Here is a 22,504-nt window from a genome sequence, read left to right as displayed (position 1 = left end):
AAACTACCCATCAGTACTAGTCATGAGGTGTTAAAAACATATCATATGCAAAAGATGAGTAAAGGCAAGCTTTCCAAAGGTTATTATGTAATCCTTGATTAATAATGTCAAGATAACCCTTTAATTAGATAACTAATTAAAGCTGCAGTGCATTTTTTCATTACAAAAAATGTTTCATTCGCACCATTGCCAAAGGAGTTCACACACGACTCGGTTTCTCATGCTGCCTGGTGACATTACCACACTGCACACAGGAAGAGATGACAAACGGAGGCAACGGTAATACAATAACACCATCAACAAAGCTACACACTGCAGCTTTAAATATTAATGGGGATAATAAAAAGTGAAAGTCTTCAATACTAAGAGTAGAATGGGAGGCAGAGCCTTTAGTTACCAGGCTCCTCGCATTGATGATAGTTCGGGAGGCGGACACTCTCTCTGTATTTAAAGTTAAACTTTTTATATGTCATTAACCTTGTCTCTTTCTCTCCCTAGTTTGTGTCCTTCCGTCCTTCCCTCTCTCTCTCTCTGTATTCTCATCATGCAGGTTGCAGGATCAAGATCCAGTTTCCGAGGCTACGCTCATCGTCACCATTATTACTATTTTGTAATTAAAAAGTCGATATCAGTAACTGTATAAACTTGTAACCTGATACAGTTGTTGTGTATCTGCTGCTGGTCTCCCTCTCTCTCTTCTGTCTCTCCCTCATCTCCCTCTTGTCCTTTCTCTCCCCCCATTTTCTGTCCCCCAGCTCTCCACTGTCCCCCATTTTTCCTTTCACCCCAACCGGTCGAGGCAGATGACCGCACATCTCTGAGCCTGGTTCTGTCAGAGATTTCTTCTTCTGTTAAGAGGGAGTTTTTTCTCTCCACTGATGTCTAGTGCTTGCTCATTATGTGAACTGTTCTCTGCTCTCCTTGATGTTGTCTATGTACAGTGCCTTGAGATAATGTATGTTATGATTTGGCGCTATACAAATAAAATTTGAATTCAATTTAATTTAATCATAGTACAATTAGTCAATATTATTTCAATACCAATGAGCCAAAAAAAAGGAAATGAGCTTGTCCTGAGGGTGGCACCAGAGGTACAGTAATATTCCTGCTACATTAAAATCAGGTTCTATTATATTTCTTTATTATTTTGATCATATTTAAAAAAATGATTTTGGTAGAAATCATTTCAGACACGTTTGTTTAGAAAACACTGAAACAATAACAGCTGCATTTAAATGTTATTAAAAAGTACAAAAGTTATATTCTATACTTTGAAAATTATTTATTAAAAATTATGATAGGAAGCTTAAAAAAATCCATCAGATAAAGGGATTAATACAAAATCTGATTTATTTTAGAGTAAAAAAAGAACATGAAATCAATTAGAATATAAGCTGAAACATTACAGATCTCACAGACAGACTTCAGTTCTCATTGGGCACGAACATATTTACAAAAATCTGGTCACATTTGTTCTTCATCAGTCAAAAGTTCAGAAACTCTTGCGTCATACCACTCCAGAGTTTAACCCTTTAAAAAGTTCAGCCCAAACAATGATCATTGAATGTTCAGCTGCACCAACATGATAAAAAAAATCTCCACTACATACACCAGTCTCAGTGTGGCGACTGTGTGCTTGCTCCAGGAGACTCGGACCGTTCCATCTTCATACCTGTATCGAGCTGGGTGGAGGAAATTGAGGTTGGGAGCACGGAGCTCTTAGGCTCCAAAGAGGATGAGGCAGATGAGGGCAGTGATACTACTATGTATTTCTGCAGAGGTCGTGACGCGGTCAGTCCAGGGCCACTGCCAGACTGGGTTAGGGTTAGTCCAGGGCCACTGCCAGACTCCAGTTTTACCAAAGGCTGTAAGTTGGAAGAGGCGCTGGGAACCGTGCTAGTTACTGATGATGCCGACTGGGAAGAGCTGAGGGTGATCACCTGGAGGGATGACACAGACAGAGATGTAAATCCACACTCAAATGTAGGTTGCAGCAACAAGTGAGATATATGAATGGACAATAATGTTGATAATAGAGTTGCAGCTAATGATTATTTTCATCATTGATGAATCTGTCGATTATTTTCACGATTAATTGAGTAATCATTTGGTCCATAAAATATCAGAAAAACGTAAAACAAAATGTTGATCAGTGTTTGTCATACCGGGAAATAATGATGTTCTCAAATGATTCACTTTTAATAATTTTCTTTGTTATATGGAGCAAAGACATTAAAAATACATTCAAATTTAAGAAGCGGAAAAATGACAAATCTTTTTGCGAAAAAAACTTCCAACCGATTAACTCACAATTCACGATTAATAAGTAAACGATAAATAATCGATGAATCGTCTCGCCTCGACACGGCACGGTTTAGGTGAAATTTCACATATGCTTTAGTTAAAACTGAATATGAAGCAGATTACATATAAAATACTGATTTATAAAACTTGAGTCATGAATAATGATTTAGGAAAATGTGGATCCCAAGGCTGGATGATAGGAGAAACACATACATGGAGCAACATTTCAATTTAAGTAAAACGAGCACCTGTTGAGTTGAGGCGGCTCCTGCACTGGTTGCCATGACGATGTACTTGGTTGCCGGAGGAGATGGTTGTGATGGGGTCCCTGGTCGAGGGGACATCAGAGTGAGGGAGCTTGGAACCTTTATGATGCTGGGAGTGCGAGGCCCCGACGACCCACTGAGCCCACTTTGTGAGACGGAGAGAGTGGGACGAGGCTGCAAGGGAAAAACACATGTATCAATTATTGAACCTGCCGGTTTAACTTTGAATGTCACATGAATGGCTTCATGTTTACTTTGAAGTGTGATGCGTAAAAAATACACAATGTTTTTTCAAAAGCTTAAATTCCATATTTATGATTTAAAGGTCCCGTCTGCATCATTTGAAGCAATTTTGAAGCAACAGCTTACTTCCGAAAATGAAGAACATCATCCTTTTTGGTATGCGAAGGCCACCATAGTTTACATGTCACAAATTGTACACACTGCACCTTTACATGTAAGGGTAATATAAAGCTGCAAGCTGTTTTACTTTTCCTCTTTCAGCCAAACTAATGTGTTCTCATTCTTTTCACATGACTTTAATTATTCAGTAATTTAATTATTCACTTTAATCATTTAATGTTTTTCTCTGATCCTGTAGTAAATGTACCTGAGTGATTGTTAATGTGGTTCTGTTGACTTGTTGGGCTTGCAGTGCTGCTTGGGTCCTTGCTTTCATTACATGGGAACAAAGCATAGGTCCAAGGTAACCGTAGTCCGTCCGATACTGCTCCACATTGTCAGGCTGGGGTCGAATCTTGGCAATGACACTTGCACAGTGTTTCTTTGAAAAGAAAAAAATATTTTGTATTCATGATAAAAAGGTACGTTGTTTTGTGAAATGTGAAAGTTTAAACTGCATCATAATTATAGAGCTTCATTTATTACCAGTAAGAGGCTTTGAACATGATCGGCTCCGATCTTATCAATGTTGGAGACGACTGGTCCGTCCATCACTGCTTTAATGCGAGCACCCTCTATAGTAAGCCGAGGAAGGATCAAAGTCTTAATCACCTATATGGAGGGGAAAAAAACAGGGAGTTATTGCTCACATATAAAAGAAATTAAAAGGATCAAAGCCTGGAGGGGGAGCGAGGGAATCACACTCACATCAGGTCCCAGTTCTGCAAGTCCCGCGATGCAGCCATAACGTGTCGTCCACTGGGTTTTCTCATCCAACCAACTCTGAGGAAACAGGTCAGTCTGCTTAAGTATGTGAGGTATTTTCAAAATAGTATATAGAGTAGAGTATCTTCCTATTCAATTTAAGAAACGTCGGTCTGTCTGTTAATGAAATAACTGTAACAGTTCATGTGACGGGCTTCATACTTGGCACGTGACTTACTATCCTTAGTATGTTACGTGGCAAGTGTGTTTACCGTGCCAGTGTTAGGACGAGAAAAGCAAGACATGTCGGAAGAAATGTGGCAGATACAGTACATGGCTATATTAGCCACTTCCACCCTGTCTCACATGGGAGACAGATGCCGTCCTTACCTTCCTTTGATCTGTATGCAGTCTACCGTGGCAACCATGGTAGTAAAATTATACGTTTGAATGTTCTTTGTTAAAAGAACACACAAGTGTGTGCAGTGTCAATTTTCTTTGGATACAAAATACAAAAGAGGTATCTGTCAAATTGGTCGCTTTACATGCTTCAAACTTGGCAGGTGACTTACTGAGAGTACAAATTTGTGCAGTGCCACCTTTGACAATGTTTTGATAACCGGTGCCATTTTACTAGTTATATTAAAGCATCTTTGGGACCAGGAAAGTTTTAAAAAGCTCAATATCACATCATCCACATTCCAAATAACTACGGACACAACTCAAATACCCACCTTAGTCAAAGTCTTGGTAATACGGGACTGGATGTTGTTGGTCGTAGTACTGAATGTTTTACAACTTTGGGCCATGAGGCGAGCAGCGAAGTCTCGTAAAGCCCAGTGGTTGTCAACATCCGGTCGCAAACAGAGCTGCTTACTCACAATGCATGTCACCACAGCTGGGATAAGCTCATGCAGCTACAAATACACAAGAAAAAAAAACATAAGAAAATAAAGGTACTTGAGATTACACCCTTCAGACACAACAAAACATTGTGTTTATTTTCTTCACTCACATATTTCTCCAAATAAAGGGTGGGATTGTCCATTAGAGCTTTGACCATCCTCATTAGATAAATCAGCAGTGCCAAGTTGTTCTGTACCACATTCACGCGAACCTTCAGGTAGAACACAGAGTCAGTACATGGACCAGATATTTTATGTGGGTGTTTAAAAGCATTACAACTCAGATCCTCACCCCTTCAGAAATAAATGTGCTGAATCTTGGAAGCATCTGATACAGTCCAGGATCTGTCGCAATACTCTGCAGAGCTTCCTGAGTGAAACAAGAGAGAAAATGCATCAATAATAAAAAAAAAAGGTTTGACATATTTGTTTTTTCATAGAAAATGTTCCCTTAAACTGTGAAGAGTCAGCACTACTTAACTATCTAATCAAGAGACACAAAACATGAATAAAATAAAACACATAAAGATAGACAGACTGAACTCACAGCTCTCTTAGCTTCACATGAGCCGACACATGCTTCTGTGATCTCCTTGTAGTAAAGCTGCTGTTCCACAGACAGTTCATGAGTGCTGCGTGGCTTCAACCTTATTAGACCCTTCTCCTTTCCTGAAACACAAAGGAGAAACACATTGTGTAAAGCATTAGTAAGGAAGGTGGAAGCAAAGCAGGAACATGAGAAGAAAACAAAAAAAGAATTTTAAAATGAGACACATTACCAACCTTTGCCATCTGCGGCTGTCGCCCCCTGACTCTTGCCCTGAATTGTAGCTTCCTCCTCTTGGCCAGGTTTGACAACTTTAAGAGGCTCTGTAGATTCAACCTTTTGCTGCTCTTTTGTTGCTGAAAGGTGGAAAATTAAACTTAATGCTAAGATTGTCCCATAAATATTTTGTTGGGTTTTTTTCAGAAAATGTATGCGGGGCTTACCTGGTGGTGGATTTTCTGGAATAGAAGGCTCCACCCCCTCAATGCTTAACCAGTGGGCTATGGATTAACAGACAAGTGTGACGTGTAAGCATGCAGTCCAATGGAGACATTATATTATCTTAGCAAATAACAACATATCTGAATACCTTTTAGAGACACATCTAGTGGAACTCTGGGAAGTGGTGTGTTTATAATGTCACTAAGGTCGACTTCCCTTTCCTCATAAAAGTGAAGCTCTCTTCCACCCCCGCTTGCAAAGCGAAAAGGAATAAACTCTTGTGACTGGAACCCAAACAGTGGCTGTAATAACAGGAAATTAGTTCAAGTGCGGGAATTAGAAAGATACCAGAGCAAAATACTTCCTTTCAAATGTCATTAAATAAATAAGGGGTTAAAAGCAAGTTCATGACACAAACCCTCTTACCTCAACATTTTTTAGCTTGAGAGCATTATCTATGTCACTGGTGGTTAGTTTACGTCTCTTCCCATGATGCATAAATTTGAGAGCATCCTATGAAAAAGATGAGAAGACCACAACAATTCAAGATCCAATGAAACATTCAGTAATGAGGTTACTAAGCAATGTATAGAGCAATTAACAAAATGTTTGCCTAGAATAATGTATGATTTACCTGTGCAATTTCTTTTATTCTGTAGCTGACCTCTTCACTCAATGCTACACAGCTCTCCTCCTGCAACTGACCCACTCCAACAGACTCTGCCATGGCCTTCATGGACTCTGTGGGCAGGCCGACCGAACATTGCTTCTGCCGCCGCTCCTCTGCCATGGCTAAAATAAAAGTCCACACAGGTCTGTGAATATCACTTCTCTTGCTGAATTCTTGCACTGCAGCCCTAGTTTTTTTAGGAAACATTTTAAGTTAAACTAAATTTGAACCGTTACTGTAAATGGTGTTAAATTCAATGAATCCAAACAAAGTTGCAATCTCACCAAATTGACATATTTTGATAGACCTAATATCTTTATGTGTAGAGCTGCAAATGATGTGTTGCTCTTTGTTGTCACACCTTTACAAGGAAACCTTCCAGAGACAAAAAAGACAACTATTAAATATATAATCAACCAAAGCAATTTGGTGGTTCACCTTCTATTTTTAAATTCTACTTTTATAGATATATTTTAACTGAAAGTAAAATGTAATATTATCGATCATTATTATATTGTTCCATGCTTTATCATACGAGACAGAGCATGACTCATGAATGTAGCTAAAACCTTTAAGTATTCAACAATATGACACATAAAAACATGTATCTAGAGCAAGCATTTGATATGAAAACTAATTCATGCATGAATGGGCATAACTGAGAGAAGTAAAAAAAAAAAACAACAACCCAACAATAATCATCTTCATGCAGCGGTAAAAACACGCCAGGGAAACACAGTTAAAAGGCAGCTATAATTATTATATTATTACTCCATTTAAATCAATAATATCTATGCACTCTCGTCCACAATCGTTCAATTCAACAATCATAATAATAATGCCCAATGTGGCAATGTGAAAGCTTAACACGATTATTTTAGCAATGGGTGGAGGCTGTGAATGTATCTATAAATGTATCAGTGAAAACACTTAGGAGCTTGCTTTAAAGTTTAACATCTGCACATCGAATGAATCAATTTATGCTACACTAATTATAGACATATTCAGTGTTGTAAAACGTGAACATTTGAGAGAAGTAAGGATTTCTCTGCACACTTCGTGTGTGTAAACAAACAAGTTGAACAGTAAGCGGGTTAACCGTTCTGACAGAACTGAAGACACAGAGTCAACATTAAAGGCATTAAGCATTAAAACGCACCAAGTTCGTTGCAGAAAGTATTTTAAAAGTAGATTTCAAACCTAACGACACCCGCAAAACTCTTCAATATTAACTTAGAATGATATGCACTTGCAGTGTGTTAGCTAGCATGCTAGTGACTTAGCTGCCGTTGACATTTTTACCTGTGCGAAGTTGTCCTCTCCTTTTTGAGTTCAAGCGGGAACTTACACGAATAAAAACACTCAGTGATAAGATTTGCAAAAATAATTATTTCGTACGGCTGATGGTTCTCTACGTATATCCATTTCTTGGGCGATGTAAGTAACTAATTCATGCACAGCAGCTGGGACCGTACGTGAAAGAACCGCTTGTATTGCTTCGCCATTTTGAATCGCGTTCCGGTTGAAATATCGCGAGATGACAATTCAGTTCTCTCCGTCGCTCGAGGAACCATCTTCGAGTACAACAGGTTTCGATTTTTCTGGGAATTATTTTACAATCATAACTTCACGCTAAACGCAAAGCTATGGAAATCAAATATTTACTCAACAAAAGAAAATCTATATTTCATAGGACGTGGATGGATAAGAATATGTGTAGTGTAATTGACTTATTAGATACAAAGGGGGGATGTATTTTGTCTGCTTTTGAGTGTGACCTCAAAGACTTTGAATCTGTTACTGGTGCCATACCAAACACATTCCTTATGTTGCCAAAAAATAAAAAAACATCTACTCTCAATCCCCACCTCATCTACCCACACTTTCTATAAATGGAATTCATTTCCACTCTAACAAATGATTTATACCCTACTCAATCTTATAGGAATAACATTATGAACCATTTGAACTACCACATTCCATAAATAACCAGTTCCACCCAAAACAAAAGAAATCCACTTCAAAATAGTGAATAATATATACCCTTCCAGCTAATTTTAAAATTTGGCTTTGATGTAAATCAAGGTATTTTTCTGGAAACACTGTATAGAATAGTTAAATATAAAATACATGGTTGCTACAACTATATATGACAATGCTATTACTCTGGGTGTAATGACAGAGAACATGAAATTGGACCAAATGATTAATGTTTTGCTTATTATAGCCAAAATCTTTCATCCACAAGGCACAATTTATAAAGACCCCACCCTTATTTATGACATCCAACTCTGTATAAAGTGCCTAAAATTAACTCAAAATGCGCCAAGAGATTACCTTAAGTCTTTTTGTTGTCCTTTCCCGTTTTTTTTACTTATATTTTCTAGGTTTTGTACATATTTTGTACCTACACTTGAGGACGAAACGCCCCATTGCAAATGTCATTGTATTATAAGTATTTCCCAAGTGAAGACTTTTATGGTTTAGGTTTTTACGTTGGAAATGTATGATGTATGAAACTGAAGGAAACACTTCACAACACCTTCAAACTTGGTGAGGTCACTGTGGACAGTTGAGGATCTAAAATGTCGCGCTGATTGAAACGTAAAAGTTTGCGATGATTCAGATTTTTCACAACAGACAATCTTATAACTTTGCAATGGAAGGTCCGATCCCAACCAAACTAGCTATGATTGATGATGGGTCGTTGCTGAAGACAACTATGTAGCTGAAAACGGTACATTTTGAAAACAGCGCCTCCTGGTGGAAGCAGAAAACACTAAAAAAATAAATTTTAAACAGGAAGTACCCTCTAACATTGCGCAGGGACGCTGCTGAAAATAACTAGTACCTCAAGCAGCGATTGAACGGGGGATGACTAATTTCTTTGTGCCATATAACACAAATCATTAAAACCAATTAATTTTGTGGACAAAAGACATTTGAGAACATCATTTCCAGGTTTGAGAAACATTGATCAACATTTTTCAACATTTTCTGGTCCAAGGAATCGGATGAAATAATTGACTGTTGAATTGATTTGAGAGAAAAAAAAAAAAAAATCAGCCCCCTTCTCCACAAAAGCATCATCACACAACCAAAATGTCAGTCATCTCTTCTTCCCGTCAAATTCATGATGCACTGGATGCTGAGACTGGAAGAATTGTCTCCTCGCCCCTCTCTCCATCTTGGGTCACCAGTGTTTGCAGCTTGCAACAAGCCACTGACTTCTTTTGACCGTGTGGTTGTTCCAAGTGTGAACATTTCGTACATCTGTGCCTCACACTTTGGTGTTTTATTTAACTGTTGAATATTTTCCTACACTAATGTGTGGAGTGTTATCTGGCTGTGATTCATCACATCACGTACCTGAGAAATATTAGCATTGCATGTGTGGCTGCTCATATTGCTGCTGGTGTTAATGGTACTGCAACACTGTTCAAATAACTATACAAAGTGCTTTCCATAGTAGAAAAAGACAACCTTTAAGCGTAAAATGGAAATGACAGAATTAAAACATAAAATGAAAAGCCAGATGAAGTAAAATAGTAAAAATACATCTGTAGTTAAAAGACGGCATTTTAAAGCAAAGCAGTCTAATGTTCAGTGGCATATTTTTATGCATTAGCCATATTAAGTGTTAGTATCTAGACGTAAGGAAGTTTTGAGATGGGGGCAAGCATCACTATCCACTATAGCATTCCCTGCTTTAGAGTCCAATTTATTATATTGCCTTTAAAACCTTGTACAAATCCATATAGGGTTTGAGTTTTCTGGTTAAAATCAACACTTGGAGCAGTGTCAAAATAACACTCATCACATAATCACTGAAAAAATACAAGTCAACCATTAAGTTAAGAACAAAAGTTTTACTTGATATAAAGAAGACAATAAATACAAGTTTTCAATGTTTAACATTACAGACTGAAAGTAGCAGTGTCTGTACACCACCACCAGTGATGTGATGTGATTTACACTAAACCTGTCCATTCAAATCCTTTGTTTCAGAGGAAGATACATGCATATCATGACAGGCCGAGTCACAAAATCAGATGGATCCTTGTCTGATTTTGGAAACTGCACAGCCATGGTATGCCAATCAGTCACGATCCGTGGCCAGATTTCCTCACACACAGAGAAGAAGGGGAAGGACGAAATGCCTTACCATGTTACGAGTCGACTCAATTTACCTTGTTCTCTGTTGTGTGAAGAAGACCCAGCTCATAAAATCTTGACTGATTTAAAAATTGATCAATTACATAAATCAAACATCAATGCTGTTGGGTCATGCAGAGAGCTTGCGATCTTTTACAGACTGAAACAGGCTGAAAGTAGCAGTGTCTGTATTTTAGTGTGGTGATGCATCACAGCAAAGAAATCTCAGTGACCATGTCCTGTTGGGCAGAGTGACGTAGCAGCCATTGAGGCATGTGTAGAGTTAGTCCAACATCTAACAAAAAACATAAAATAAATAAGAGTCAGCACACTTTAGTATTAAATAAATATGAATTAAACATATTGAGTATCATCTGAAACAACATACCTGAAGACATCCCGTGGAAAAGGTCGGTTCGTCTTGGGCGAAGTCCTCGTCGCAGAAGGGTCGGTTCATCTTGGACGACGTCCTCGTCGTAGAAGGGTCGGTTCATCTTGGGCTTGGTCATCACCGCAGTCGTCCAGGACGGGACTTCACCAGGTCGTGATGTCCAACATGGTGTCCTCTGATCCAGGAATGTGCTGCAGCCTTCATCTCTTCAAAACAAGGAAGAATTTGATAAGTCACAAGAAAAGAAGAAGTAAACAAATGACAAATCTTCAGGTAGCTCACCTGGTCAAGTGTGACCGGTCCTCACATCCAGTCAGAGCTCACCGATTGATGGCCTCCCTAACCTATACCTGCCTTTCCTGTCCTACACTGACAATTACCGTACCCTTTGCCAACCATTTGGGATGATGCTAACCCCAATGTCTTGGTTGGCTGCATGAAAAACTGTAAATCTCCCAGTTGCCCAGACAAACGTTCCTTCTGATTCTGTAGCCTCGCTACAAAAAGGTCCTCTGCTAAAACCTTCATTTTGCTAAGCATGAAATCAATTCCACTTTCCTGTCCTCAGATCTCATTTTCTCTCCCAGAAGCCTTTCAACAGCCATTGCTGTTGTAACATCTGCAAGAGGCAGCAGTTTCACAATTCAGAGCTTCTCGTGTGTTTAACAAGACGTGGCACTAGAGTATTGACAAGGCAAACACCTGAAAATGCTTGACCACAATTTAACTAAACGCTTCACCATCTACAAGTGATGTGATGTGATTTACACTACAAACCTGTCCATTCAAATCCTTTGTTTCAGAGGAAGATACATGCATATCATGACAGGCAGAGTCACAAAATCAGATGGATCCTTGTCTGATTTTGGAAACTGCACAGCCATGGTATACCACTCAGTCAGGATCCGTGGCCAGATTTCTTCACACACAGAGAAGAAGGGGAAGACGAAATGCCTTACCATGTTACGAGTCAACTCAATTTACCTTGTTCTCTGTTGTGTGAGGAAGACCCAGCTCATAAAATCTTGACTGATTTAAAAATTGAGCAATTAAATAACTCAAACATCGATGCTGTTGGATCATGCAGAGAGCTTGCGAGCTTTTGCATGGTGTTCCAAACATTTAGAGATCAGGTTACTGACCCCAAGAGTCAAATTCAATGATTTTCTGTCCTAAACTGATGAGCCATTTGGGTAAATTAGATCAAGCATTTAAAAGGTGTTTACATTGTTAGTAGTCTAATGACACTTCTTACCCAACACATGAAGACGCAGTGAATCAGGATACGGCTACCTTTAGCAGATGCAACAGCAGCAGTGGGTGGTGGAAGGCTGCAGGAAGAAAAAAATTGATATGGAGACAAGTTGGAGGAATCATTTAATGCATAGCTCAACAAGAGTTAAAGCGGAGAGAAACTTTAAGGCAAGTCTACAAAAATCAAGAGGAGGAACGTCACCAAAACATCTAAGAGATAGCAGTTTTTCATGCAACCAACCAAAACATTAGGATTAAGCATCTTCCTCTACAAGCTGCCTGAATTGTGAAATTTGAAAGAAAGTCATGGGTAACACAGACTACAGACACTTGTTCACTGAAATAGCTAGTGTATGGTGAGGTGTTAACCCTATGCTCTATCAAAAAGCCCACTTTGGGCAAGCCATAAAGTCCTATCATTTCAACCAGCTGCCAGCTTCGCAAATCAGAGGCAAATGACCACTTGTGTTTACACGTTTACATGATCACTGTTAACCACAAAGCTCCAGACACCAAGTCACTCTGAGAAACAAATCAAATAACGAAAAATAAAAAAGCTGCAGCTGCTCACGCCTACTACAAGAGGGTACTTGCACAACAGTCTTTAACATGAAGTCAACTTCTGTCTGATTTCTGTCTGAATTCAGCCCACAGAATAAAGGTTTTATTTCAAGTCATCGGAAGTATCGAAAGATAAAAAGTTCGAACATCTGGCACAACTTTCACTTAAATAATCCGAGTTGTCTCTCTGCCAGGTTTGTGTCCCCCTAAAGAAAATAAACACGCTCTAATCCTGAAACCTACAATCTCATTTATATAGAAACTATGCAGGATAGCCCTGCATCCCTAAAGCGAGTAACGCATAGTTTTGCAGGGGAAGATAAAATCCCCTGCTGGGAGGCCTCCCAACATGACGCGCAAAAAGACTATGAACACAAAAACGTTCAACTCCTTTAGAGGGAAATAAACTTGGCAGAGTGAGACAAGTCAGCATTAATATTGAATTCGATTTCAGTTAGCGACTACAAAGGCTGATGGCAGTGCGTAAAGTTTAAGACTTAAATGGATATCAAAATGTGCCAACAAATGCCAGATTTAAAGTATATCATATATTAATATATTATCCATGGGCTGAATAACACCTACAACCTAATGTGACTACACTTGCATATAAATCAAAAGTTTAGCTTCATAATCAAATCAGGAACCAGTTATCTTATCAAAGCAATTACCAGTTGAGAATAAAGAAAGACCTGGTATAGCTCATCATAATCAATTTCCACATTTTAACAGCACTTTGAAAGAACTTTAGACATGGTACAGTAAACTTTGATGCATTTACTACATGATTCATCAGCTTCCACGTTTGTCAACAGTCCAAGTTGCAACTATAACTGAGATTCAAGACCAAAATTAAATTTTTAATTTCAAAATAAGGTACCATCATTTCCTGCTAAATCAGACGCCTCACGACTAATCAACTTTAAAATCATCCATTTAAGTTGAGACTAAAAAAGTGACTAAATCTGACACACAGGACAGACAGAGACCACACAGGACAGACAGACAGACAGACAGAGACCAAACACACGAGACAGAGACCAGAAAGACACACAGGACAGACACCAGTGAGAGAGAGGGACAGACAGAACAGCGAAAGAGAGAGACAGACAGAACAGCAAGAGAGAGAGACAGACCAGTGAGAGAGAGGGACAGACAGAACAGCGAAAGAGAGAGAGACAGACAGAACAGCAAGAGAGAGAGACAGTGACGTATGCCATGACGGCAGTCTTGGCATGTGTCAGTGTGTAAATAAAGGCCTTTGCACTCAAAAATTTGATTATTGTAATGACATTGTGTCAGGCATTGGAAATGCTTGGATGCAAATTAACTTATAAATTGAGTGGACACGATTTACCAACAAAGATCATGTGGCAAAGGCTTTTAATACTTACCTGAAAGGTAAAAAAATGTACCTGTTTTTGAAAGAATTTGAATTTGCTTGTTGCCTAATTGGTGTGCATCTTGCCAGTCTTGCAGCCTAAATTGGGTTCACCTTTCTGGTGCAGTAAAGTCAATTGGAGTGTTAGTCTTGGTCCAAAGGTCAGAAAAATGTCAGTCCAAGTCAGTCATCACACACACACCCACACACTCAACCAGGAAAACTTAGTAGGAAAAACAGATCAGAAATTGTAGACTGGCATGAACACCAAGACCAAGTACAGTCATGACACAGTGGCCATGAAGAATCAAGATTCAGGTCAGAGCAGGTATAGTAATGGCACAGTGGCCAAGCAAGAAAGAAAAACTGCACTTAACATTTGAAATTTTACCACAACTAAAACGCAATCTAATTAGGATGGACATGCAGTGATGTCGGTGCTCCTCTTGATTGATGCTAAAAGAAAAGTACAGGTTAGTTCACTTACTGTGCATGGACGCGGAAGGCACCCATGTTTGCCTATGTAAAATGACTATACGCGCAAGGCCAGACGTACAATAACACAAGTAGGCCATGAAGGCACGGGCACAGTTAGCGATCATTGCCGACTTGCATCAAGGGACGTATGGCCATACAAAGGCAATGGCAGGGCTGCCATCTAAAGCCAGGTACTATGTAGATCACCAGGATCTACTTTAACGTTCTAGGTCTAATGGTAGATTAATGGCCACGATCGAAAAGAGAGAAAAAAAAAAAAGGCACAGCGGCCAAGAAGTCTAAGCCTTGACAGAGTGTACAAGGCACAACATTACATTTATTCCAACCATCTAGCTTTAACTGTACACCAACATCCATTTAAACCTCATTTAAGATCTGGTCCTCCAACATCACTATATTTTAGTGCTAAAGAAAACAGTTCAAGTTGATTTCTTTTTTCCCTTTTAGAAGAGAGGAAAGGCAAGAAAGCCAGGACAGATTGACACGGCGGCCGGAAGAGCGATGGCCCGCGGCCTGTGTGTCACATAGTGACTTGAGAATCAGTTGGAAAGAAAAAGTGTTTAAGGGCACAGACAAGAAAACGCCTCCAAAGAGAGTCGTGTTCTTACCTTTGCATGTAAATTGTCAGTGATTCAGTAGTTAGCTGTGGGCAGCGAGACGAGCAAGTCAGTTGCCGACACCTAAGTACTTTCACTTTCAAAAAACACAACACACAAGTTTTCTTTTGTTTATTCCCCTACTCTGCAAACCCTACCACACATGGAGGCCAAGACGGTAGCCCCCAGAGAAGAAATAAAAAAATATGGACTCACCCTTTGTAGACAGACCTAAAAAGGAAATGTTAGTGCATTATAACTTATCAAGCATCTAAGCCCTTCAAGACACCACATCTACTTTCATGTGAACTGCTGAACATAATCATATTCTCAGACCATCTTAACTATTCAATCCAGGCATCTTAGTCACACAAAACCCATTCAATCAGAGAGAGAATTTTAAACACTCCATCAGTCACCTCATTCTTTCAAATCACTCGTTCAGCAGTTTCACAAAAATATAACCAACAAGGACCAGATTTCAGACCACCCAATAAAGTGGACAGGAACATACAAAACCAACCTGTGGCAAATGCTCCATGTACAACCCTCAGCTATTTGACAGATGGAAAGCAGGAGAATAGAAAGACCGTGGCCATGTTGGACAATGCAGAGAGATGTAGGCACAGCGGCCAAAAAAGAGTGGGGACACAGCGGCCACCCAGAATTAAATCATGACACCTACAATTTGACGATCTTCATGAAGATCAATCTGGGGGAAAAAAACAAACAAACAGAAAAATGCTTGAGTCCAGTCTCCAGCCTTGACAATGTTCAAGTTCATACCATTACAGGTGTAAAATAACTAGGTAAGGTGTTCTAGAATGTGTTTGTATGAGGTACAGACATGGTTCACCCAGCCTGAGATATAAAGACTCACTTTCAGTGAAAACATTGCTGCCAGCACAAATTCTATTCTAACTGTGAATCAAAGAAATTAACATAATCACAAGTGATGTACAATAAAGTTGATTAAGATTTAAGGAATGCCTTTTAAGTTCAAGTATACAAATGTCAATACCTCATACAGCCACATTCTTTAAAAACACGAAAAAAATTATATTATAACTTATATTATACATGTGTGATTAAATTAATATTGCCATCAGTTAAATACATTTTGAAAATTAGACATAACATTTTTAATGATGTAGTAAATTATCTCTAAAGGTGTCACTCACCTTTTTTTGACAGCCTCAGGCTTTTGTATATGGCGGGTCCGACCAGGTCTCCGTGAGCAGGAAGCAGGTTGTTCCTTTACACTTACTTTAATACTAATGCATGGATGTGTTGATATACAGTACATGGTCCACAGGAAATAAAAATAGCTCATCGTTATGGACAGTGTAAGAGAATGAAGACATTAAAAGTTTAGAATTATAAGTTATGTATAACCCTGAATCTCTTTTTAAACATTTAACATAAAAAAACAAATAAGTCTTTCCAGTGAAAAACTAAATAGAAATGACCATGAGTGGAACGATGAGCTAACATAGCACAGCAGCCATTTTAACTTGTTTTTAGTCTTGTTTTGTCTATTTTTTATAATGGATTGAAAATTATGAGATAAAAAGTCGAAATTATTAAATAATGGTTGTGTTGTGTCCACAGACTGTGTGGAAAAGTTACTTAGGTGAAAAACGACAGGTTGCAGATAAAAACACACCGCCAACAACAGCCTCAGCTTCTTCTACACTTCCTTCAAGAGCCCCGTGTGGTCTGTAAGCGCCCCCTATAGGCATGAACCGGTTACAGCGCCCTGTGAACATCAGTGGCAACACAATACAAAAGTACCTTCTTCTCACTGTACTTTTAAACACCACAAGTTTCTTCTTGTTTAAAATCCTTTCAAAGGTGCGCTTGCTTAGTAGAATCCCATGTGAATCCACAAGAAAATTAAGGATTTCATTTGTTGTAAAGCCACGTTTTAAGTAGTCCTCAATATACTCGCAATCCATGTCTGTGTCAGTCTGCCCACACCACACATGAGCTGCTATTGAACTGCTGACTTCGAAATGGGCCTCCATAGGTTTAAGTGTTTGAGTTTCAGATTTTTTTTTATTTTGTTAAATGCTAATATTTCCTAATTTCTTTGCTCGATTTAAGCAATCACTGAATCCAAATAATTTAAGAATATAACTGAATTTAGAAACAGTTTACAACATTTAACATTTTATGGACCAAACATAAAAATAAATCACAGGTTAATGAAAACAGAAATTAGTTGCAGCCCTAAGTTGCTGCTGTAACCAGACAAAACGGCTGCCAATTCAGATAACTGGCTGACAATGAGGCACAGCTTGAGCTAAGTTTGAGCATATAATTCAGCAAACAGAGTCACCATTAAGATAACTTGACAAAAGTTACTCACCATTCTGGACGGGCCACCAATCTGGACCAGGCCGAACACGCCATCCTGGAGCGCCTTGCTGAGAGGAGCTGATGCACGAGGCCACCTTTTCGGCGTCTGACGTCACTCCGCGGTAGTTTTTCTTTTTTATTTCTCTTCTTTTTTTTTAAAGTTTCCTCCTTTGTTTTAGGTTATATGGCGGTTGGTGCATTACTGCCACAAGTTCCCTCCTCCCGGAACAGTTTCAACAGTTAAGTAGCGACACTTTTTTCGCGTCTTTTTTTTTTTCGTTTCACGGCTCGTGCAGCTTCTCTTCAAAGTAGTATCACGGGACTGTTGGCTGGATGAAGATTAAATAAGAAGAGGAAGAGGAAGCAATCAGCGGTCATCAGCTGACTGAAAAACACCTGCGTGAAGATGAGCAGGTGTGTTGTGTGTCACCAATCAATCAGGCTCCGCTTTATGCTTTTTCTTCTTCTTTTCTGTTTTTTTTGGCGGTTGGCAAACAACGATTTGGTGCATTACCGCCACCATCTGGTATGGAGTGTATATAGACTATATAGATATGTATATCTTTATATAGAGATATACATAGGCAAGGCAAGTTTATTTGTATAGCGCCATTCTTACACAAGGCAATTCATAGTGCTTTACAGAAGCAAGTAAATACATTGGAAATTAAAACAAAATCAATTTTTTAAAAAATCAAGTAGCCCATAGAAATAAAACAGTTCAAAACATTAAAAACATTAAAAAAATTAAATCAAACAGACAATAATTTTGCTGCATACTATAAAACACAAAAAAACAGCGACCTATATATGCATACATATACATACACCTATTCATACATATATATATATATATATATACGCACACACATCCTATATCCTCCCAATCAGCTTTCTGTTTTTAAAAAACTGAAGTAATATCTTGTAACACTCCGGTACATCTACCAACTCCAATTCCTCTTCAAGGTCTCTCATCTTTTTAATCATTACTTCTCTCTCCCTTTGTTATTTCTGACATTGTGTTATAACATGATGAATGGAATCCTCCTGCCCACAGTGATCACATCTGTCTGTATTGTGTTTATTGATGAGAAATAATGTGTTGTTCAAGCCTGTATGGCCAAATCTGATCCTCGATATTATATTTTCCTCTTTCCTGCTTCTTTTTGTGTGCCTAGCTGCTCCCACTTTTCTTGGATACTGTAAACCCATCTTCCTTTCCTCTCCTCCCATTGTTTTTTGCCATCTCTCTTTTAGCTTTTGTTTAATGATGCTGTTCATTTCTGTTTTGCTTAATTTTATTGCTAAATCTATATTATTATGTCCTGTTGCTGCTTTTGCCACTGTGTCTGCTATTCCGTTCCCTTTAACCCCAATGTGTCCTGATATCCATAAACATATTAGCCTACTGTGAGTCCCATCATCTGAATTCTATATAATGTTTGTTGTATTTCTATTATGAGGTCTTGCCTGCTTTCAGAATGGCTGGACTGTAGGCTTGTGAGCAGTGTTGGGTTTTAACGCGTTATTAGTAACGCCGTTACGTAACATCGTTACTTTATTCAGTAACTAATAATGTAACGCGTTGTTGTTGTTTTTTAATTCAGTAACTCCGTTTCCGTTACCAAACGCTGCGTTACTCCGTTCCTTTTGGTGAGGTTTTACAACAGCACACAGTTCTCATAAAATTTAAGCGATCAATAAAGTTTAATTGAATTGAAAAAAGAAACACTTGTCGCCCTCGAGCGTCCCACACGTGATCACACACGCGCCATGAAGAGGACTGGACAGGTCAGAGCGGAGAGGGGAAGATAAGTTTCCCCTGTGCTGACGTACATTAGCATGAACCTGCTAACCAGTCCGGTAACTGCCAGCAACATTCGGCTGACTTCAGGTAATACGTCTTTTAATTACAATTAATTTAACAGTTACACATGTTGTGAGGTTGTCAAATGTGTTTTTGAAACTACATTTAGTCACACGACGCTATTTTAAAGTTCAGCATTTTCGCCCAAATGTAATTGTCTGGCAAAAGTCGTTTGTTATTGACTGCACCTGTTTCCCCACTATTTAGTTAGTTCTAGCAAGTCAACCTGTGGTGTAATTCGAATTTACTGCCACTAGATGTCATCCTTTTATTGCACTGTTGCGATACTACTGATGGTAAAAAAGTGCATGATGACCTAAGCAGTAGCATAATAATAACATACAATGGCCAGATACAGTATCAATTATTAATGGCCAGATACAGTATAAATTATTAAACTTTATTTAACCAGGCAAATCCCATTGAGATTAAAAACCTATTTTCCAAGGGAGACCTGACCAATATAGGCAACATCACTTAAAAAAACAAAAATAAAAAGTAAAAAAATAAATAAATAATGTATGATAAGTGGATAACTAAAACAAGTACCGTGTGATGGAGTCCACCTCAAATACTCTTAATTTGGAGTTAAAAGCACTCATTGAAATCAATTGTGTAATTTTCCAATCATTGTGCTGCATTTTCCATGTATATGGTGCAGAATGGACAAAAGCCCTATTTCAGTGTTAGCATAAGGAACAGTAAATAACAGATAATCCTGGGAACAAAAAACTTGCAGTGCAATCAGATCACAAATATAAGTAGGCAGTAGACCAAGAATTGCCTTTTAAATAGATAAGGGTGTACCAGTGTCTGAGCCCTCAGGTGCCCGAAGGCGGCCATCCCACCCCACGTTATAACTCGGTGAGGTGTCAAAGGCCTACAATCATTAATGAACCTCAATGAAGGATGGTAAGCAAAGTCATTCATTATCCAAAAGATCACCATAGAGAGAAAGGTGGCAGCAACAATTCACTTTTTTACTTTAAAAGAAAAACATAGTTAAAAATCCAATTTCAGCTTCAGCTTTTTCACAAGGCACTCAACATGTGGTTTAAAATTGAGGGCGCCATCAATTAAGATACCCATACTACTGAAACACTGAAAATAAATGTATGATGCTTTAAACATCAATGGCATCAGCAGTATTTATTTACCAATAAACTCTATTTCTATCAATAGAAAGCAAACATCAACAGAAAACAATATATCTTCTGTTTGAATCCTTTGTACTATGAAGGTTAATTTTACAGTTGCTGTAATTTAGAAAACTGAAAAGTGACCTGTTGTATGTATCTAGTGGTCATAGTTAGTATGTATTTTAAAAATATCTGAAAATAATTCACATGGAAATAGTTTAATTTCCTCATCTTTTTCATCATGTTGATGCTCTGTTTGAACTTATGCAGGTCATCTTGATATCATGCCTACATACCTGACATGTGATTGACAGATTAGACATTTACATTAACTAGCAGTTGAATATGTGTAACTAATAAAGTGTAGTGAGGAATATACATTGGAATTTAACCTTATGGTTTCCTTTCTTAGAGGAGTATGCCAAGTGCTTCAAAAACTGATGATGAAGAACGGAAAAATCTTGGACAAAATGACCACAACAGTGCAAACATGGGTGGGTACTTACACATATTTAGGCATATATGGACACATTTGTGAACAAAACAGTGTACAATTCGCCTGACTTGCATCTTTCCCTCAAACCACAGTTCTCCATATGCAAACATGTGTCATAAAAAAACAAATCAGGCTGCAATAAAACAAACTTATCTATGCCCCCCCCCCACAAAAAAGTATGATGGAATGCTTAGCTGGTTGCCTATCAATTCAACAATTATCATTATTATCAAGCTAACAGATGGTCCAGATGCCAGAAAACTTGACACACATCAGCCAAAAATGCTTGCAGTTCAGAGAAGCTGCTCACTGCAGATGTTCCCTGAATGCCATACAGTATACATGTGATATTAATTAATGCACTTGTGTCATTTTGGCTATACAAAGAATATGTCTAATGTTGAGCAGCAGGGTGTTAAGCGGAGGACACATTCAGGTGCACTCAGATTGCTGTTCATCTTTCAAAGTTCTCCTCTGGATGACAGGGTTCAGAGGTCAGTGCCCTTATAGCATGTTATTTATTGTTATAGTATCTTAAACGGTGACTTTTACAGGGTAATTTTTATTTTATTTAATTTTGCACTTTGAATATTGTTCATGTCAAAAACATGCTTATACAGTGTAGCACCACGTAGTTTATGTATTACACTCAAGTAAAACTCATTTAGGGGCCAAAAAGAACATTTTAGGTATTGAAAGGCTTCTGGCATCGTTTTTTAGGATAATGCTGGCTCTGGAAGTGATTAGCCCTCAAAGCATGGGTTAGGGTATTGCAGAGAGAGAGAGAGAGAGAAAAGGGTGGGTGGGCGCAGTAATGCATGTGTGTATGTTTGTATGAGTGGGACACAGAAAGAAAATGTGCGTGTTTTGAGAGAGCAGAGAGGGAGACTGGGGTGGTTCTGTCATGCAAGAAGTTCTCAGTATGCATGTAGATTGGAAGATGTGTGGCTCCTGTGGTTGGCTGTCCCCTGTGTCACTGCCTTTTAAAAAGCAGTCGCCAAGAGAAATGTCTTCTTAACAGGGTTTGGCTGCCAGATGCTTGGGATAATGGATAGAACTGGAAAAATGGAGAGGCGTGAGCAGTCAGACGCGCAGACATGCAAGTGAGCCTGCAGACATATTGGCACACACACACACGCGCACATATTTACACACTGTGTGGACAGGGATCCCCATAACGGTGCAGTCAGGTGTGAGTCATTCCTCACTTGTGTACAACTGCCGCACATACACATATGCAGTGACACACAGGAAGTAGTTGGTCGACTAAGTCATGTTGCACTAAGTTGCGATGAATGAACGCACAATTCGGGTATGCTTACAGATTCCAGAGATGCCACATTTTGTGGATGTGAGCAGGACATGAAAGAGTTGTGTATGTCTGTACAGTTGTTGTCAAGTGTCACTTGAGGCGCCAGTGTGTGAGTGCAATGGTGTGTCTTGAGCGGGACAGCCAGTGACACAGGAATGTGTCATAGCCACTCAGCTCCCAAACTGCAGCAAATAAACATTCCTCTGCTGCTGTGTCAGTGCTGAGCCTTCGCCCACTGTTGCTGTAAAACACA

The 22,504-nt window shown here is 38.8% G+C and overlaps 1 protein-coding gene across 1 annotated transcript; it reads right to left on the bottom strand.

Annotated features, from left to right (window-relative positions):
* Positions 1 to 1,332: 1,332 nt before the first annotated feature.
* taf6 (TAF6 RNA polymerase II, TATA box binding protein (TBP)-associated factor) lies at positions 1,333 to 7,742 on the bottom strand. Its single transcript, XM_044037233.1, has 15 exons — positions 7,543 to 7,742; positions 6,205 to 6,362; positions 5,997 to 6,083; positions 5,719 to 5,872; positions 5,573 to 5,629; positions 5,366 to 5,485; positions 5,130 to 5,251; positions 4,875 to 4,952; positions 4,693 to 4,794; positions 4,412 to 4,594; positions 3,681 to 3,755; positions 3,459 to 3,584; positions 3,181 to 3,354; positions 2,553 to 2,744; positions 1,333 to 1,940 (listed from the first exon to the last, which is right to left on the bottom strand). Exons 2-15 carry the CDS (start codon positions 6,358 to 6,360, stop codon positions 1,617 to 1,619), a joined length of 1,950 nt encoding a protein of 649 aa, XP_043893168.1. The 5' UTR covers positions 6,361 to 6,362; positions 7,543 to 7,742; the 3' UTR covers positions 1,333 to 1,616.
* Positions 7,743 to 22,504: the final 14,762 nt, after the last annotated feature.

This window comes from Solea senegalensis, linkage group LG11, assembly GCF_019176455.1.
Source record: "Solea senegalensis isolate Sse05_10M linkage group LG11, IFAPA_SoseM_1, whole genome shotgun sequence".
Lineage (NCBI taxonomy): Eukaryota > Metazoa > Chordata > Actinopteri > Pleuronectiformes > Soleidae > Solea > Solea senegalensis.
The sequence above is the reverse complement of the archived record's forward strand: the minus strand, read 5'-3'. Positions and strand labels throughout refer to the sequence as shown.